Below are 16,372 nucleotides of genomic sequence, written 5' to 3'. Positions count from 1 at the left end.
TTTTGTCTGTTAATCAAACATAAACAACAATTATGGACAACCATTTTTTGCCAAGGTTGTGAATATTATAATGCCTTTAAAGTCACGTTTAAACTTTCTGTAAAATTAAAAAAAAACACAGAAATACAAGCGGGCACTGATTTGTGTTCACGATACTCAAATGTAACAAATCCTGCTCTGGAAATTGTCTCTTCTCCCCCTGTGAGCCACAATCCCACCAAAAGGTCTCTGTGTGTCTCTGTTTGGGAGATGTCAAGATGCTGAGCCTGTGCTGTGCTTCAGTGGCAGGTGTAGAAGACACGCTGTTGTACACGGAATGCAAATTGAGCTCCTTGGACATGAAAACTGACAGATGGTTAAACCTTCTCTCAATAAACAGGAGATCCTGTGTCCGAAGTCCTGAGGTGTCTTTCTTCCTGTCTTGTCATACAGAATGTATCATTAAGGACGACCACATATGGCTTGATTTTGTTAAATGCAAGTATTTATTTCCTTTCTTGGAACCACTTGTTTTTCGAGAATTTCTAACAATTTGTGAAATATGAAATAGAAATCTTGCTTATAAGTGCAGAAGAAATACTGCCAGTTGGCAAGAGAACGACACCATTTTTTTTTCTTTAACCAAAAACCTGCATAGGGAGATAAAAATCCAATTGAAAAAATCCACTTGAGAAGTTTTCGTTGGGGAAGATGGTTGTGGAAGGGCAAAAAAATCGCAGGTGATTCACTCCTCTTGACTAGGTGGCGCTAGGAAGTGCAGAGTTTATATCCGGCTGAAGAAACTCCTCTTTCTCAGCTCCGCTTCTCTATTGTTTTGAAGTTGCGGCCGCGCTAACGAATGACGTCATTATACTACGCGAACCTGCATGTACTTCAACTACGTGTGGGTGACTGAATAATTTTCTTTAGATAACGAAAGTTGTTGTTTTTCTTTAAAATAACTTCAGGTTCTGAATAGGTAACGTCTTGTCGACTGTGTTTATGCTTGAACAGAGCACAGCCCTGACAACAGGATCTGTGAAGAATAAAAAATAAGTTGTTCTGTTTAAACTTCGGAAGTCAGTCTTTGTTTCTGACCGACTCTGAAGAAGGATGGCGGAGTGCTTGTTAAATCTGCAAACCCAGCTTGACTCTTTCATGCACGTTTTGCTCAAATCGATCGTGTATGAAGTGTCAGAAGTTTTTGGAAACAGGATGTCTGACTCCGAGAACGAGTTTCAAGACAAACTCCGCAATATCTCCCAGATCCTGGTGAGACGGGCCGTGTTTAAAATCACACAGTGTGTGGAGGACAGTGTCGGGAGTGAAATGGCGCAACTGAAGAAGGAAAACGAGAGCTTGAAGTGGAGATTGAAGCTGTGGGAGAAGGAGTCGGGAGCAGAAGGATATCAGGGACCGACAGATCATGTTGGATACACGCTTCCCTGTGAAGTGACTGCAGGAATAAAAGAAGAAATGGACACGAAACTAGAGCTGTCAGGTCAGTGTGGTGACTTGTATGTAGTCGGGATCTGTGCGAGTTTAAAAACAGTGTCTTTAACTTCCTCACTGGTGAGAGTATAGTGGAGAGATGCAGAGTGAAGTGGGAAAGACTTGTGTGTTGTAGCAACGGGATTTTTTACTGGAAACTAAACTGTTTTGTCTGGTTACGGTAATAAACACCTCGTTCAGATTCAGCAATTGTTTCACTGAATCAGTGAATAAATACAACGTCATTAGGAAAGAAAACGTATAGATATTGATTTTACGTCGTATTGGCTTTTTATATATTTACTGATGAATGTGTATATAACAATAATTTTAATCGGTTTAAGTATTTCAGTCCTCCGGTCCTCCTCTTCTCAATGCAGTCTTAATCTTAATGTACTGTAGTGTCCAGTCGGTCAGTGAGTCTGCATTAACCCCTCTCTCTCAGTGCTGTGTTATTGTACTACAGTGTCCAGTCATTGTGTCTGTATTAACTCCTCTCTCTCTCAGTGCAATGTAAGTGTACTTTAGTGTCCAGTCAGTGTGTCTCTATTAACCTCTCAGTGTCAGTGCAGTGTTAAATGTAGTGTGCAGCATTATGTGTAATGTTGTTGTGATATTATTCCAGTAGACTCGCATTTTATACAGCAGTTTTGGTCCTGACAAAGCCTGTATATCCAAAATTGCATATAATCAGAACACCATCCTTAAATGGAGCGGAGGGGCGGAGCAGTGGCTCTGTGGCTAAGGATCTGCGCCTGTGGCTGGAAGGTCGCAGGTTCAAATCCTGCGGCTGGCAGAGGAATCCTACTCCATTGGGCCCCTGAGTAAGGCCCTTAACCCTAACTGCTCCAGAGGTGCTATACAATGGCTGACCCTGCGTTCTGACCCCAAGCCTCTCTCCCTATCTGCTTGTCTCATGGAGAACAAGCTAGTGTATGTGAAAAGATAAATTCCTAATGCAAGAAATTGTATAGGGCTAATAAAGTAATCTTATCTTATCTTAAACAACTCATCTGTCACTGTACTAGCATGTCCATGTATATAGTGTAAATTACAATAAAAACAGTGATACAATTTAACTTTTCTTGTCTTGCTTTTTTTCCCTCTTTGTACTTATATTGATGTTCATGCTGCATGATAACTAGTGACTAGTTCCCAAAGAGCAGCTCAGCTGCGTGCTGTTAAGACTTGAATTTTTGGGGATTCCCACATCTTTATTTATAGTATTTGATTTTTTTTTCACAGCTGACTGGCTATACATGAATTTGTGTAAAAATACGTAACGTAAAATATGAGTCTGCTGTATTTTAAATCCTTTTTCAAGTTATGTGTTCAGAGATGAAGTGTGTTTGAATCTGTGATGTATATCAAGTTCTGAAAATGAGTTTTGAAAAGTTAATTTACTTACTACTGTTGTGTCATACAAATGACAAAGTTCAGGTGTCAGTGAAGCAGAAGTCTCTTTATTTCATATGCATATGGAAGTCTGGCTTCCAACCACCGGACTTAAAAATAAGTAGCTAAAGATGTTATTTTATACCTTTAAACAAACAAGTTACTATGACGCATTCTAAACAAATGATAAGACAGCAACACATGCCGATTAATTATATCTAAGTTGCAGACTAGACAACAGTTAGTTCTTTTCACATTCTGGGCGTACAGCCAGCTTACCAAATACATGCCCTTTACCTTACTGACCAAGAACAGGCAGCATCTTTAAATATTTGGGCACAAAGCTAACTTCAAGACACTAGACTGCATAGTTTGCAAAATACAAAAAAATACAAAAACAAAAAAATGATATTATCATCTCACTTCCCAGGTCTCTCCCTTATCTCTTCACTGCTAAATAACGTCTTTGCTATCTGAAATTTAAATTTTAAGCTAGTACTTTTTGTGTGGATATTACTTCCTTTTGAGCACTACTTGAAGCTCGTGTTAAAACTCAGGGCTCAATACTTGACCCTTTACTTTTCAGCATTTACATGTGTCCACTTGGTCAGCTTTTAAGGTCACATGGCCTCAACTGTCATTTCTATGCTGATGATTTTCACCTAGACGTCCATACCAAACCTGACAGTGATGTGGCTTTCTCTATTTTATCGAATTGCATCTCCGACAGAAAAAAACCTATGTGACTCAGAATTTCCTTCATCTTAACTGTGACAAGACTAGAGTCATGCTTATTGGCACCACCCACAAACTTTGTAAAACCAATGCTCTAGACCTATCCGTAGATAGTTCTGTACTTGAGCTTCAGTCTAAATTGAAAACCCGAAGATATTTAACTCAGACCTGACATTGGACCCATATGTGCAGCATATTGTCAAAGCATCTTCCTTTCACATACTATACAGCCACCTTTGAAGGTTTTATATACAGATGCAGCCATTCAAAACGCGTGAGGTACACCATGGTACAACATGGTGGGCGTGTTGCATCAAAACACGGTATGATGCAGTGTAACATGTCATATGACGTCATATCGGAAAGTATCCGGAATCACCTTGTAAAACTGCCAGGAGGAGCTATTAAAGGTTAACTCTCATGTACAGCATTTGAGCTTTTAAATTTAAACTGTGTATTACAGCATGTTAATCATCAGTCATTAAAAAGTTAGTATATTTTTTGAATGCAAGATTGTTCAGTTGGGCAAAAGTACACAACACAACCTTTATCATAAATATTTTAATTATGCAGAAATATTTTATGCATCAAAGCCTTTACCGAAGATATCACTAATAGTATTAATGAATGACCTTGGATAAGCTGTAAACTCAAAGTATTACGCTGGTCCACATTATTTGTAACCGTCATTTTAAATGAAAATACTTTTAATTTTTCATCGACAAAAAGTAACACCACAGCATTTCGTTGATCTAACTAACAAGAATGGGACATTAGCTAGACAATATGATAAAGGAATAAATGACTTTTTTGGTTTATTTCTTTAACACATTTATTTGAACATTTCCATCGATTGTACAAGCACTGAAAAACTGCCAAATCCCTAGTTCGTCGGGCATTTTCTTTTACTATAACAGACATAAAAACTCCCTTGCTTTTAACAGAGCGTTTCATAATTTCTAACAACGAAAATGATTTAAACTGCGACACTTTTATATCAAGAGCTCAAAATATCACAAGGATCCTCAAGAGATCAACAAAGACAACAGAAAAAGATATGTGTATCAGATACTGTACATGAGAATCCAAGCTTTTTTTATCTACGCTAAGAAGTAGTCTTTAAAATTTCTTCATCACACAGTGAAGTCAAAATTCCGGGATGTGCGTATATTAGAAAATATAGGACTTCTTCGAATGTGTGTCAGGCAATCAGACTTTGGGACCAGAATTATCAGTTTTATTAAATGTCTTTTTGATACAATCAGACAAATGCAACATAAATTGTTATCTTTGTCTTTTAAGTATCTTAATAAACTATCAGCATAGCTTTCTCCCCGTTTAGATTTATTTTTCTTGGGATTTTGGGATCAAACGTGGGAAGATTAGATTGTAATCATTTTTATTTTTTAAATACATTTTAGGAAAGTGTAATCTATACTAAAAAGCTGTATTTATTTTAATGATTCCCTCTCGCACTCCAAAACATACTGGTAAGTTAATTGGCTTATGGGAAAACTGGCCCTGGTTATGTGTGTTTGTGTCTGTCTGTCCTGTGATGGACTTGCGCTATGTCCAGGGTGTATTCTGCCTTGTGTCCGTTGCTTACTGGGATAGGCTCCAAATCCTCTGTACTGGATAAAGAGATTAGAAAATGGATGGAAGTAAAGGCACTGTGTGGATGGAACTATACACAGTGTTAGAAACCCACTGTGAGATGGCAGCATCTCACTGAGGCTAAATTATTTTATAGGGCTGGCTTAAGGAAACAGCCTTTCCACCTCTCTTGCACATCAATAGCCATACCTAGTTAGTTATTTCAACAAATCTTAAGATGCTGGCTCTGTGGATCCGCATCAGCTATGTTTGTCCATTCCTTCAATTCATGTGCATCCAACACACAGTTCAATGCTAGCAACTACACAAAATCTAAAATACAATCCTCATTTCAGTATCTATGTAAACATACAGTCTGTTAACTTCATCATCTTCATCAAAAGTATGCCTAACCCCATCAGGTTGTGTTCTTGTTATCAGTGTATTCCTCAACTTTCCTCAAATTATCTTTTTCCTACCAACATCTCTAGTCTTATATCCTGCAATAACTCAGCCAACACTTAACCCCTCAAAAGCTGCATGTGTTAATTTCTTTAAATCACAAATATCATATGTAAATACTGGCCAAGTAATACTCTGCATGGTGGAATAATAGTTTATTTTAAAGGGAACTAGAGAAACTAGGAACTAGAGAAATCAAGAAAGCCATTTCTTTCTAGAATTAATAAATGCACATCCTGTTCACTGGGGAAATTAAATCCACACTTTAATATGCATCTTTAATATGTTCAGAATTTGACAGCGAGAATCCTGATCGGGATGCATTACGCCTGTCCTTGCACTGGCTTCCTATCAGGTTTCGAGTCAACTTCAAAATCCTCATCCTCATTCAGTACCTATCTGGCTTATTATCTGTCTACTCCCCACCTTTGTCCGTCTGACTCTGGTCTTCTAGCTGTCCTCAAGAACATCTACATTCTGTGGGTGACAGGACCTTCTCTAGCTGCACCCCAGAGCTCTGGATTTGTATCCCCAGTGATATCAGTCACCTACCCTGAGTGCATTTAAATCTAACCTCAAAACCTTTTTCAGACGAATTAGTGTCTGTATCTGCTTCATTTTCTAATTGTGGTAGCACTTCTAACTGCTTGTCTTTCTTTTATGTATTTACTTTGTAATCTGTGGTCCTTATAACTGTTTTTACATCTACTGTATTGCTTTATTGCTTTGTCACTCTTCTCATTCGCTCTTTGCTAAATGACTTTTCATACTAATCTGATCCATCTAACTGCTTATTTTCTGTGCTTTCTCTATCCTGTTAGATTTACAATTATTCTGAAATTTTTCTTCTTGAAATGACTCATTTTTAAATACCTTTTTTCACTGTTAATATCTTGCAGCAACTATGCGACAAAATATACACTTAGCTCAACCTGACAGTTCATCCTGCTACCAACATTGAATAAAAAAATCTTTAGATTTCTATATTTGTCTTTATCTAGTGGTTTCATTAGTGACACAGGCTAAACTTTCTTGGAAAAATGTATTTTATGTGTTGCGAAAAACTGACTTGCTTTAACAAAATATATTTACAGATCCTTTCGCCTGGCAATCTACCTGAATGCCCAACTATCTGTGAAGCCCTCCATGAAACCATGTTTGCTATTAATTCATTTGGATCTCACTGACAGAATTGCTGTTTTTTATGCGTGCTAAGTTTCTGATTCCTCACTCTGTTTCATGTGTAGAGATGGATAAGACTTTATTGATCCCAAAGGGAAATGGACGTACATGTTCATGAACATGTTTGCATGTTCTTTTGTAATATACACTTTTTGTGATTTTTTTGTATATCTAAGCAAGTGTTCCTGCATCCCTCTTCTGCACTATGTATAGTCATGGCTTTTTTCTGTTTGCTTATTTCAAAGTAACACCTGCTCCATTTCTAAAACTTTTTGCTCTTGTGCATTTTTGTATTTTTTACACCTCTAGCACTTTAACGTCCTGAATTTATATTTGCCTTAATTTGTAGGACGAATTTTTGTTTTAGCCTTAAAAAGCTTCAGTTTTCACTATCTTTTGTTTCTTGTCCTTCAACTGTTATTATTGATCATCGAAGTATTGTACTTGACATGACTTGATTCACCCTTTCCTGAACATCTGTGAGTGGCAGAGATAGTGCTGTCTCTGGTGCGATCTTTTGCAGCTGACATTTCACTGTTTTAAACGAATAAGAAATTAGATTGCTCATAAATCACTTATTCTAAATAAACACAGTGTAATTGCTCTCTGAAAATGTTTGATTTGGAGACCTTGATCGAAACTGATTTTAGATGTCAGAAAGGATTTATTTTCTCTGTGTATTTCTGTGTGCGTATTTCCTACATTGCTTTGTCGAGATTTTAACTTTATATTTAGGCTCAGATTTCAACTATAAATCTCACACTAATTACTAGCGGTAAATACTGATGTTTTGCTCCCTCTTACCACAAAAATCTATATGTATTGTATCTGGGATGACCTAATTTTTGTACGTGTACCTACTGTGATTCGGAAACGGAACGGTTAAAGATGGCGACAAGTCAGGCACCCAGAGGGAGGGGGAGAGGGGGTGCGTCTTCCTGCCTCCATAACTAAAATGCCAAATAGTAGTGGCTTAAGCGATGTACACAGTCATGTAACTGACAGTTTGAGGTAGCCTATCGTATAGATTTCGCTTTGTTGCTGATAGATTAAGCTTTCGAAACTCAGCCCCAAATTCATGTGACTGATTTTTCACCCTGTTTCATTGGTTAAACGCAATGATCACATGCACCACCATGGTAACTTGCATGTGTAGTTTTTAATTCAGTTTGAATTATAACTGTACGTACTGTCTTCATATTTGGCAAGGGCTTTAAAGAGAGGGCGCGCGAAAAATATTCGATGCCGTCGTCCTGGAAGAATTTGACCTCAGAACGTTTGACTAGCCTACTGTATGTTCCTAAATTAATATCATTTATGACCTTCTATTTATATACCTTCTTCTGCTCCTCTTCTTTTTATGCTCAGCTACTAAAATTTCCCTTTAGCGGTAAAATTTCCTATAAATATTCAATACTAAGCGGATTAAAATGTGCACAGTAAAGAGATTAAATGATTAAATCTTTTCACTACCGACTAATGCACCATGAGTGCCCGTCGGTACCGTGCATTTTGAATGGCTGCATCTGTATAATAAAGTTTATTATTATTATTATTATTATTATTATTATAATAAAGGTCTTGTCTTCTTGTCCTGTGTTTTCAGGCTCAGAGGCCAGTGTTCTCCCTGATGCTGGGGAAAGGGCTCCTCTTGAACAGCAGCACAGTGAGGAGGAGGAGTGGAGCTCCAGTCTGATGCAGGAGACAGAGATCACTGCTGCAGAAGGGAAAGAGACACTCAGTGAGCAGCACACAGAGAGCAGACAGAGTGTGGAGGATCTGGACTCTGTGCCCATGATGAAGACGGAGCCTGAGAGTGGGACACCTGGACTCTTAGTATGTGATGCTTTTACAGAGAAGATTAATAATCAGGACACGAACAATATGTCACAAGGTTGTAATGAACTTTACTGTGTCTCTGTACAAGAGCTCAAAGAAGAACTGAGTGAGTTTAATCTTACAGATAAGGACATGGAGCCCCAGTTGATTGACCCCGCAGAGCTGAAGAAGGAGCCCCAGGTGATTCAGACTGCTGAGCTGCACACTGAAGGACACGATGGAGAAAACAAATCTCAGTTTCAGAACAGAGAGCAAAATCATTCCATGAAGGATTTGCAGAATAAGAAACCCCAGCATGATCAGACAATGAGGAAGAATCACTCAAAGCCTTGCTCAGATGGAGTGGACAAACTGCCATTACAACACAGGGATGAGCAGCCTTTTTGTCAGTCTAGAATTTCAAAAAACCTTCGCTCAGGAGAGAAATCTTTCACTTGCCGTCAGTGTGGGAAGAGTTTTAGTCAGTCACACAACTTAAAAAGACACCAGGGTATTCACACAGGAGAGAGACCATTCAGCTGCAATCAGTGTGGGAAGAGTTTTAGAGACTCAAGTGCCTTAATAGTCCACCAGCGCATTCACACAGGAGAGAGACCATTCAGCTGCAGTCAGTGTGGGAAGAGTTTTAGTCAGTCAAGAACCTTAATAGTCCACCAGGGCATTCACACAGGAGATAAATTATTCAGCTGCTGTCAGTGTGGGAAGCGTTTTAGTCAGTCACACTACTTAAAAAGACACCAGCGTATTCACACAGGAGAGAGACCATTCAGTTGCAGTCAGTGTGGGAAGAGTTTTAGAGTCTCAAGTGCCTTATTAGCCCACAATCGCACTCACACTGGAGAGAGACTGTTCAGCTGCAGTCAGTGTGGGAAGAGTTTTAGTAAATCAAGTAACTTAAGAGCCCACCAGCGCACTCACACAGGAGAGAAACCATTCAGCTGCAGTCAGTGTGGGAAGAGTTTTAGTCAATCACATGACTTAAAAAGGCACCAGCTTGTTCACACAGGAGAGAGACCGTTCAGCTGCAGTCAGTGTGGGAAATGTTTTAGTCTTTCAAGTAACTTAAGAGCCCATCAGCACATTCACACAGGAGAGAGGCAATAGAAAACACTAGGGAGGAGATCACACACCTATCTACATCAGTGGAACTGCAGTGGAGAGGGTCAGCAGTTTCAAGATCCTGGGAGTTAACATCTCAGAGGACTTAACCTGGACCCACCACACTAAAACCATGGTCAAAACAGCACGGCAGTGCCTATTCTTTCTCCGTAGGCTAAAGAGGTTTGGCATGCCATCACATATCCAGGCCAACGTCTACAGGTGCACTATTGAGAGCATCCTGACTGGTTGCATCACTGCCTGGTATGGGAACTGCTCCGCCCGGGATCGCAAAGTACTGCAGAGGGTGGTGAAGTCAGCACAGCTCATCACCGGCTGTGAGCTACAAAACATCCAGGATATCTACTCAGCTAGATGTCTGAAGAAGGCCAGGTCCGTTCTCAAGGACCGCAGTCATCGCAGTCACAAACTATTTTCCCTCCTACCATCCGGTTAACGGTACCAAAGTATTCGGTCCAAGTCCAACAGACTACGGAACAGCTTCTACCTCCAGGCAATCAGACTGCTAAATAGCCAACCTCCAGCTCCTTTAGCAAATCACCTGTAATGGCTACATGGACACACAGTTTTCACTGTATTCAGCATAACTGCACTACTTGTATATATTGCATACACCATGGACACATAGCAGCTCTACTCATATTGAGTTTTATTAAATTTCTATTACATCTGTTATTATGTAACCTTATTTTCATAATCTCAATTTTGTGATTTTTGTGTTTTTGTGATTTCTGTGATTCTTGTGATTTTTGTGAGCTTGCAGAAAAGACATTTCATTGCCAGCAACTACTGCTGCATGCTCTGTTGTTGTGCATTTGATAAATAAACTTTGAAAATAAATTGTTGCAGTCAGCGTGGGAAGAGTTTTAGTGACTGAATCACCTTAAGACACCACCAGCGCATAAGATAAGATCACTTTCTCACATTAGGATTTTGTCTTCTCACAACACTCTCACTATGAGGCCCACAGATAGGAAGAGAAGCTAGGGGTCAGCATCTCTGGTGTAGTTGTGGTTAAGGGCCTTGCTCAGGGGCCCACCAGCATAGGATTTCTCTGCCAGCTGTGGGATTTGAACCAGCAACTTTCCACCCACAGATATACATCCTTAGCTACAGAGCCACTGCACCTAATCACACCAGAGAGGGACCTTCCAGCTGCAGTCAGTGTGGAAAGGGTTTTATCCAGTCAGGTGACTTAAAAATACACCGCTTTAGTCACCACTTTAGTTTTTGATTTAATCATAGTCTTAGTCAAGTCAACTGAAATGTCTATTAGTTGAAGTAGGTAACTGCGTCAGCATGTGACATCTGTTAAAGGTTCCTCAGCTGACACTTTGCGTTTTCTTCTCTTTTCAGCATGGAACAAACCTGTACTTGTTCCTAAAATGTCTATTAGTTACTTTGTAGTCACCCACTTTTGATTTAGTCTAGTCAACTAAATGTTGACTATAATTACTCTTACTTATGGTTGATTAGAACAGAATTGGTTCTAGTCATGCAGTTTACTTTATGTGTATAATAACATGTATAAAGATTTACATGTTAGGATGAGCGATTATATGAGCGATTACATTAGGATGAGCGATCCCTCCTCAGCAAAGGGCTCAGTTTTGTACCAGTTCCAAGGAAGCTGGACATCCCCCAGACCAATGTCGACCTTAACCGCTTTTACCGCAGGATCCGTCTCAGAGCACATTTTGCCGACAATTCCTCTTCACAGGCAGCTGATAACAACCCGGTTATTGATGTCATTAACAACATTAATCCCAAACAGAGCTGTTGGACTCTCTCCTCTGGCCGTTTTCCACCAGTTGATTATTTCATCAACCAATGCACTAATCAAGCTCCCAAGGCACTCTCTATACCCAGTAAACATAGGTCTAACCTCACCCAAGGAGAAAATCAGGCGCTCCAGTCTCTTCGCAACAGGGATGATATCGTCATCAAACCAGCGGACAAAGGAGGTGCTGTTGTGGTGTGGCATAAGGATCTGTATGTCTTTGAAGCCTAAACAACTAACTGACACTAACTGACACTTCTGCCTACCTCCGTCTCCAACAGGACCCTACCACTGACTACCAAAAGGAAGTGGTATCCACCATTTCCCTTCTTATCAGCGGTAACGAGCTCCCCCAGGAGGCGAACCGGCTCATCATGGAACATCCACAGGTATCTCAATTTTACCTCCTCCCCAAAATCCACAAACCGGACACCCCTGGACGGCCCATCGTATCAGCATGTAACTGTCCAACTACTTACATCTCAGCCTTTCTCGACAGCCTCATGAGACCGCTGGTTGAAGATCTTCCCTCATACATCAAAGACACCAACCACGCGCTCCAACTTTTCAATGGTTTCCAATTTCAGGGTACCGAATGCCACATTTTTACCATGGACATCACATCTCTGTACACCGTCATTCCCCATAATGATGGCCTTACAGCCCTCAAGCACACGCTGGACAAACGCACAGTGCTTGATCCACCCACCCACACCCTGGTACGCCTTGCAGAATTGGTCCTCACACTGAACGCATTCTCTTTCAATAATCTTTATTACAAAAAGGTCAGTGGAGTTGCCATGGGCACCAGAATGGGACCCAGCTATGCCAACATTTTTGTCGGCTGGGTAGAAGAACGCTTCTTCGCTTCCTACACTGGCTATGTCCCTGACTTCTATAAACGATATATTGATGACTGCGTTGGTGCCGCCACATGCTCCAATGATCAGCTTGAGTTCTTCCTGCACCATTTCACCAACTTCCACCCGTCCCTCAAATATACGGTTAACATATCTTCCACCACTCTTCCGTTTCTAGACATCCACTTGTCTATCAACTACCCCCGTAGACATCCACTTGTCTACCAACTGTCCACTCGAAGCCCTCGAAATGTACTCATTTTTCATCAACAGAGAATACCCCAGCAGTGTGATTGACAGGGCCCTTGCCCGAGCCAAAAACACCCCCCGGACCATCAACCTGATCAGGAACTCTCGCCGTAACAACCGCATTCCTTTCGTGCTTCCTTACCACCCTAACACACTTCCTATCCCCAGGACCATTAACCACAACTTTTCCATCCTACAGAATGATCCCTCCATTGGGGCCCTCTTTTCTGATCGCCCTATCATCTCATATCCGCCGACCACCTAATCTGCGTAACCTCCTTGTTCACAGCTCCCTTGACCGCCCTCAACAACCATCCACACCAGGCACTTTCCGTTGCAACAGAGCTCGCTGTATCACTTGCAAGTACACAGCCACCACCACACTCATTCAAGGCCCCTCAGGACAATTCCGGATCACCCAGACAGCATCTTGTACCTCCAGCAACCTTATTTACTGTATCTCTTGCAGTAAATGCCCAGCCATCTACATTGGAGAAACAGGAAGGAGACTCGGAGACCGCTTCAGAGAACACGTCAGGGCTATGAAGATTAAAGATCTCTCCAAGCCCATTGTTTCTCATTTCACCTCTGACGGCCACGACCACTCTAATCTCTCCGTCTGTGTTCTCAAAGACGGTTTTCCGAACTCATACATCAGAAAGACCACCGAAACTAAAATTATTCTGCAGCTAGGATCACACATTCTCCCTTCCCTTAACGACAGACTACTGTTCTTTTAAATTTTCTCCATTCATTGGAAGTTTCATTTCACACCTCTCTGCACCCATTCTGACTTCACACCTCTTGATTGGCCTCTCTTTCTGTCCCCTGCTCCCGCCTCTCACTCCTCCTCCCTCCCAACCTTTGTTCTCCCGCTACTTTACCTTTGCCTACTGCCCTGTCTCTCTCACACCTGAAGAAGGCTCCACGGCCGAAACATTGTGTTCTCTTTCTTCTTTTTTTCAGCATGGAATAAACCTATAACTTGTTCCTTTTTTAATCAAAATAATATTAAGACCTGTATGTATTCAAATAGTATTATCATTATTTATACTTACGCATCAAAAGACGATTGCTGAGAAAAACATGACAGTATTTAACCTAAATGGCAAACAACAAATATCAGCAATGCATTGTGGTATATAACCAGAAAAGATGCTGTGTTAGATGTGTTTTCAATTTCAATTATATATGCATTTATTAACGTTGTCAATATTATTACGGTTGCAATTTAACCATGGTGAGAATCCCTGCCTGTCATACAAGAGAGTGGGGTTTGATTCCCGACAGGGAGCTAAGGAGCTTTTTCTATGACCTGTTTACAATTTAAACTGTAGTGTGAGACACCTTTCGTCTACAGAAATCTATTTTTTTTAAAGGAGATGAATTGGTTATAACAACACAAAACATCAAAGTGAAGTTGCTTTTCAGCAACTCCTTGGCTACATGGGAATTTTGTTTTTTTGACAGTAGGGTCATTTGCAAAATTAAACAAGGAATTGATTCACTCCTGTGGAATACTGTATAAAATGGAAGACAGGTTTGATACGGAAACAACTACACACATTTTAGTTTTTTTTCCAATTGTACTCCCATCAAAGTGACATAAGAAAAGTCATTGTCAGAAGTGGGATATGAAAACAAGCCACCAGGGGAGACGGCTGTAATAACGTCACCAGAAATATATTGAAAACAAATGGGCTGTCACTAAGGAAATTCATAGAGAAATACAGGTCCCACCATAAAACACCATAAGGAGTGCAAAACATGTTAAGTTATTTCTGTACTTCATCAGTGTCGGTAAAAGAGGGACTCAAGGACACAAAGACTCTAGTTTGGGATTCAGGCTGAGAAAGGGAAGTGTGACTTTGGACACAGGGCATTGCAGAGAGGAACAAATGGCGCAACGAAACAAAATGCCAAAACCCCAGATTGAACCAGGGACCTTTAGAGCATCAGTCTAAGGCTTTCTCAGCTGAGCTATTTCAACCTCTGTGTACGATCCAACCTCTGCTGTCTGCAGTAGCCTCCCAAAGTTCCAGCATGAGTGCACGAAGAGGAGTGGTAGAGTGTTACTGCAATGTCATTCAGAAGGGTAGTGATCCAGCTCAGCTCTCTGAGGTTTGGTAGATACATCTTCTTCATGAGTAATGTAGGATCAACGTCTTCAGGCTGGAGGAAGGGCTTGCATTTTGGCAGTAGTAACTGACTGAGTAGTGTCTTCTAGGACCTGGTCTTATCAGGTTGCTTTGCCACGTTTGTCAGTTCTGCTGAAAAGACCTGTCTCTAGGAAATTTAGGAAGCAGAAGAATGACTATGTGAAAGGTGACATGATCTGCTGGCTGTTTGATGTGATCATGAATGACACAGGAAATTCGAATTCTTGCAATAAAACAAAACAAGATCCATAAAACACTGGTGGGAGTGCAAAATGTGAGAAGATAAAAAGACACCTGTTTCTGCCCAATTTCAAACAGGGGATCTTGCACATGTGTGATGAACGTGATAATCACAATATTACAGAAATGACAGCAGCATTGAACATGGCGAGACGTAAAAGATTGTTAATTCCCTTCAAATACTCACAGTGTGTTTATTCTGCTGTATTAATTTACTGTGCTCATCCGGCAGTAACAAACCTGTTATCTACACACTGCTCCCAGGTGACTCCACATTCTACAGCTCTCTAGCAAAAGAGGAAGTCAGACTACAGAAATGGAGAAAATCTCCTCTTCAGAATGTGGAAATATATTCCTGAGAGAAGTCGTTTCTTGACGTTCAACACTCTCTGCAAGTCACCCATTCCCACCTTGCGCAGTGCAGTGGTTATCACATTCTCTTAACACACCAAAGGGTTTCAGTTTGAAAGCGGGCGACACTTTTTGCACATTTGTCACTGCTGAGGTTGCTTTATGGGTCTATTTTCTATACTGTGCTGATCAATTGGAAATCAAATGGCAAAAAAGACCCATTCCCACACCTAAGGTCAAATATTAGGAATCAAAACTGCTCGATTGTATGGAAGCACACAGCTTTATAAAGATGTCCAAGTGCAAGATCTTTTTATTCATAGAAGACCCTATTTATGTTATATGAGAAATATTAATATTAATACAGAATCTTTTTTCACCAAATAAATGGGCTTCCTGACTTCAGAAAGCCTTCTAGACAAATACTAAAAGAGCAAAAATTCCATTTGGTCAAAGAAATGAAAACACATACCCTACCAAACCGTGAGTACAGGCCATTCAGGGTGATAATACAGAAACATTTATAATTCAACAAATAAAACCTGTCAACTGGTAATCACCACTTATCATAAAAAATAAGTAGCAATACACAGTAGGGGACTCTTGAGTGCAAGTTAAATCCATGCAAGAAGGGGGTTTAGTGTTGTATTTCCAAATCAGATATGCAAATGAGAGATCTGGCCCAGCCAATCTCAAAGCTCCCTTGGTCTGGAATGGAGCTGCTCCCCTCTTCTAGTTATTCACACTGGAGTTAGGTTACATATTAGCACATTTCATCTAACAGTTGCTCCAGAAACAAAAACGTAAACAAATGACCTGGAATGTGACCACACCTATTAGAATGTAGTTCAACAGATAACTTGTAAACCTTGTCATAAGATTTTTTTTGTTCTACAAAATATACTTTATTCTGCAAAAAAAACATCTCAAAAGGAACA

At 40.4% G+C, this 16,372-nt stretch overlaps 1 protein-coding gene and 1 non-coding gene across 4 annotated transcripts; one reads left to right on the top strand and one right to left on the bottom strand.

Moving 5' to 3' along the window:
- Positions 1 to 941: 941 nt before the first annotated feature.
- Positions 942 to 10,640, top strand: LOC148669573 (uncharacterized). 3 transcript variants are annotated; one of them, XM_088632470.1, is made up of 3 exons: positions 944 to 1,480; positions 8,444 to 8,673; positions 8,801 to 8,961. In XM_088632470.1, the coding sequence occupies exons 1-3, from the start codon at positions 1,093 to 1,095 to the stop codon at positions 8,822 to 8,824; spliced, it is 642 nt and encodes a 213-aa protein (XP_088488596.1). In that variant the 5' UTR covers positions 944 to 1,092; the 3' UTR covers positions 8,825 to 8,961. The 3 variants fall into 3 exon arrangements, with proteins under 3 accessions (XP_088488594.1, XP_088488596.1, XP_088488595.1); XM_088632468.1 differs by having other exon boundaries at positions 942 to 1,480; positions 8,444 to 10,640; XM_088632469.1 differs by lacking the exon at positions 944 to 1,480 and having other exon boundaries at positions 8,535 to 8,673; positions 8,801 to 10,640.
- A 5,181-nt stretch (positions 10,641 to 15,821) lies between these two features.
- On the bottom strand, positions 15,822 to 15,879 carry LOC148669572 (U7 small nuclear RNA). Its single transcript, XR_015938915.1, has one exon. It is a non-coding gene; the product is annotated as a U7 small nuclear RNA (small nuclear RNA).
- Between the last annotated feature and the right edge of the window lie 493 nt (positions 15,880 to 16,372).

The sequence above is a fragment of the Lepisosteus platostomus genome, chromosome 5, assembly GCF_059453375.1.
Source record: "Lepisosteus platostomus isolate fLepPlt1 chromosome 5, fLepPlt1.hap1, whole genome shotgun sequence".
NCBI classification, from domain to species: domain Eukaryota; kingdom Metazoa; phylum Chordata; class Actinopteri; order Semionotiformes; family Lepisosteidae; genus Lepisosteus; species Lepisosteus platostomus.
This window is presented reverse-complemented; position numbering and strand designations above follow the sequence as displayed.

Bases quoted from the DNA above. Each gene is read 5' to 3' on its own strand.
- LOC148669573 (XM_088632468.1), top strand. From the start codon at position 1,093: ATGGCGGAGTGCTTGTTAAATCTGCAAACCCAGCTTGACTCTTTCATG. The intron at 1,481-8,443 runs GTCAGTGTGGTG...CTGTGTTTTCAG, and splicing joins CACGAAACTAGAGCTGTCAG to GCTCAGAGGCCAGTGTTCTC.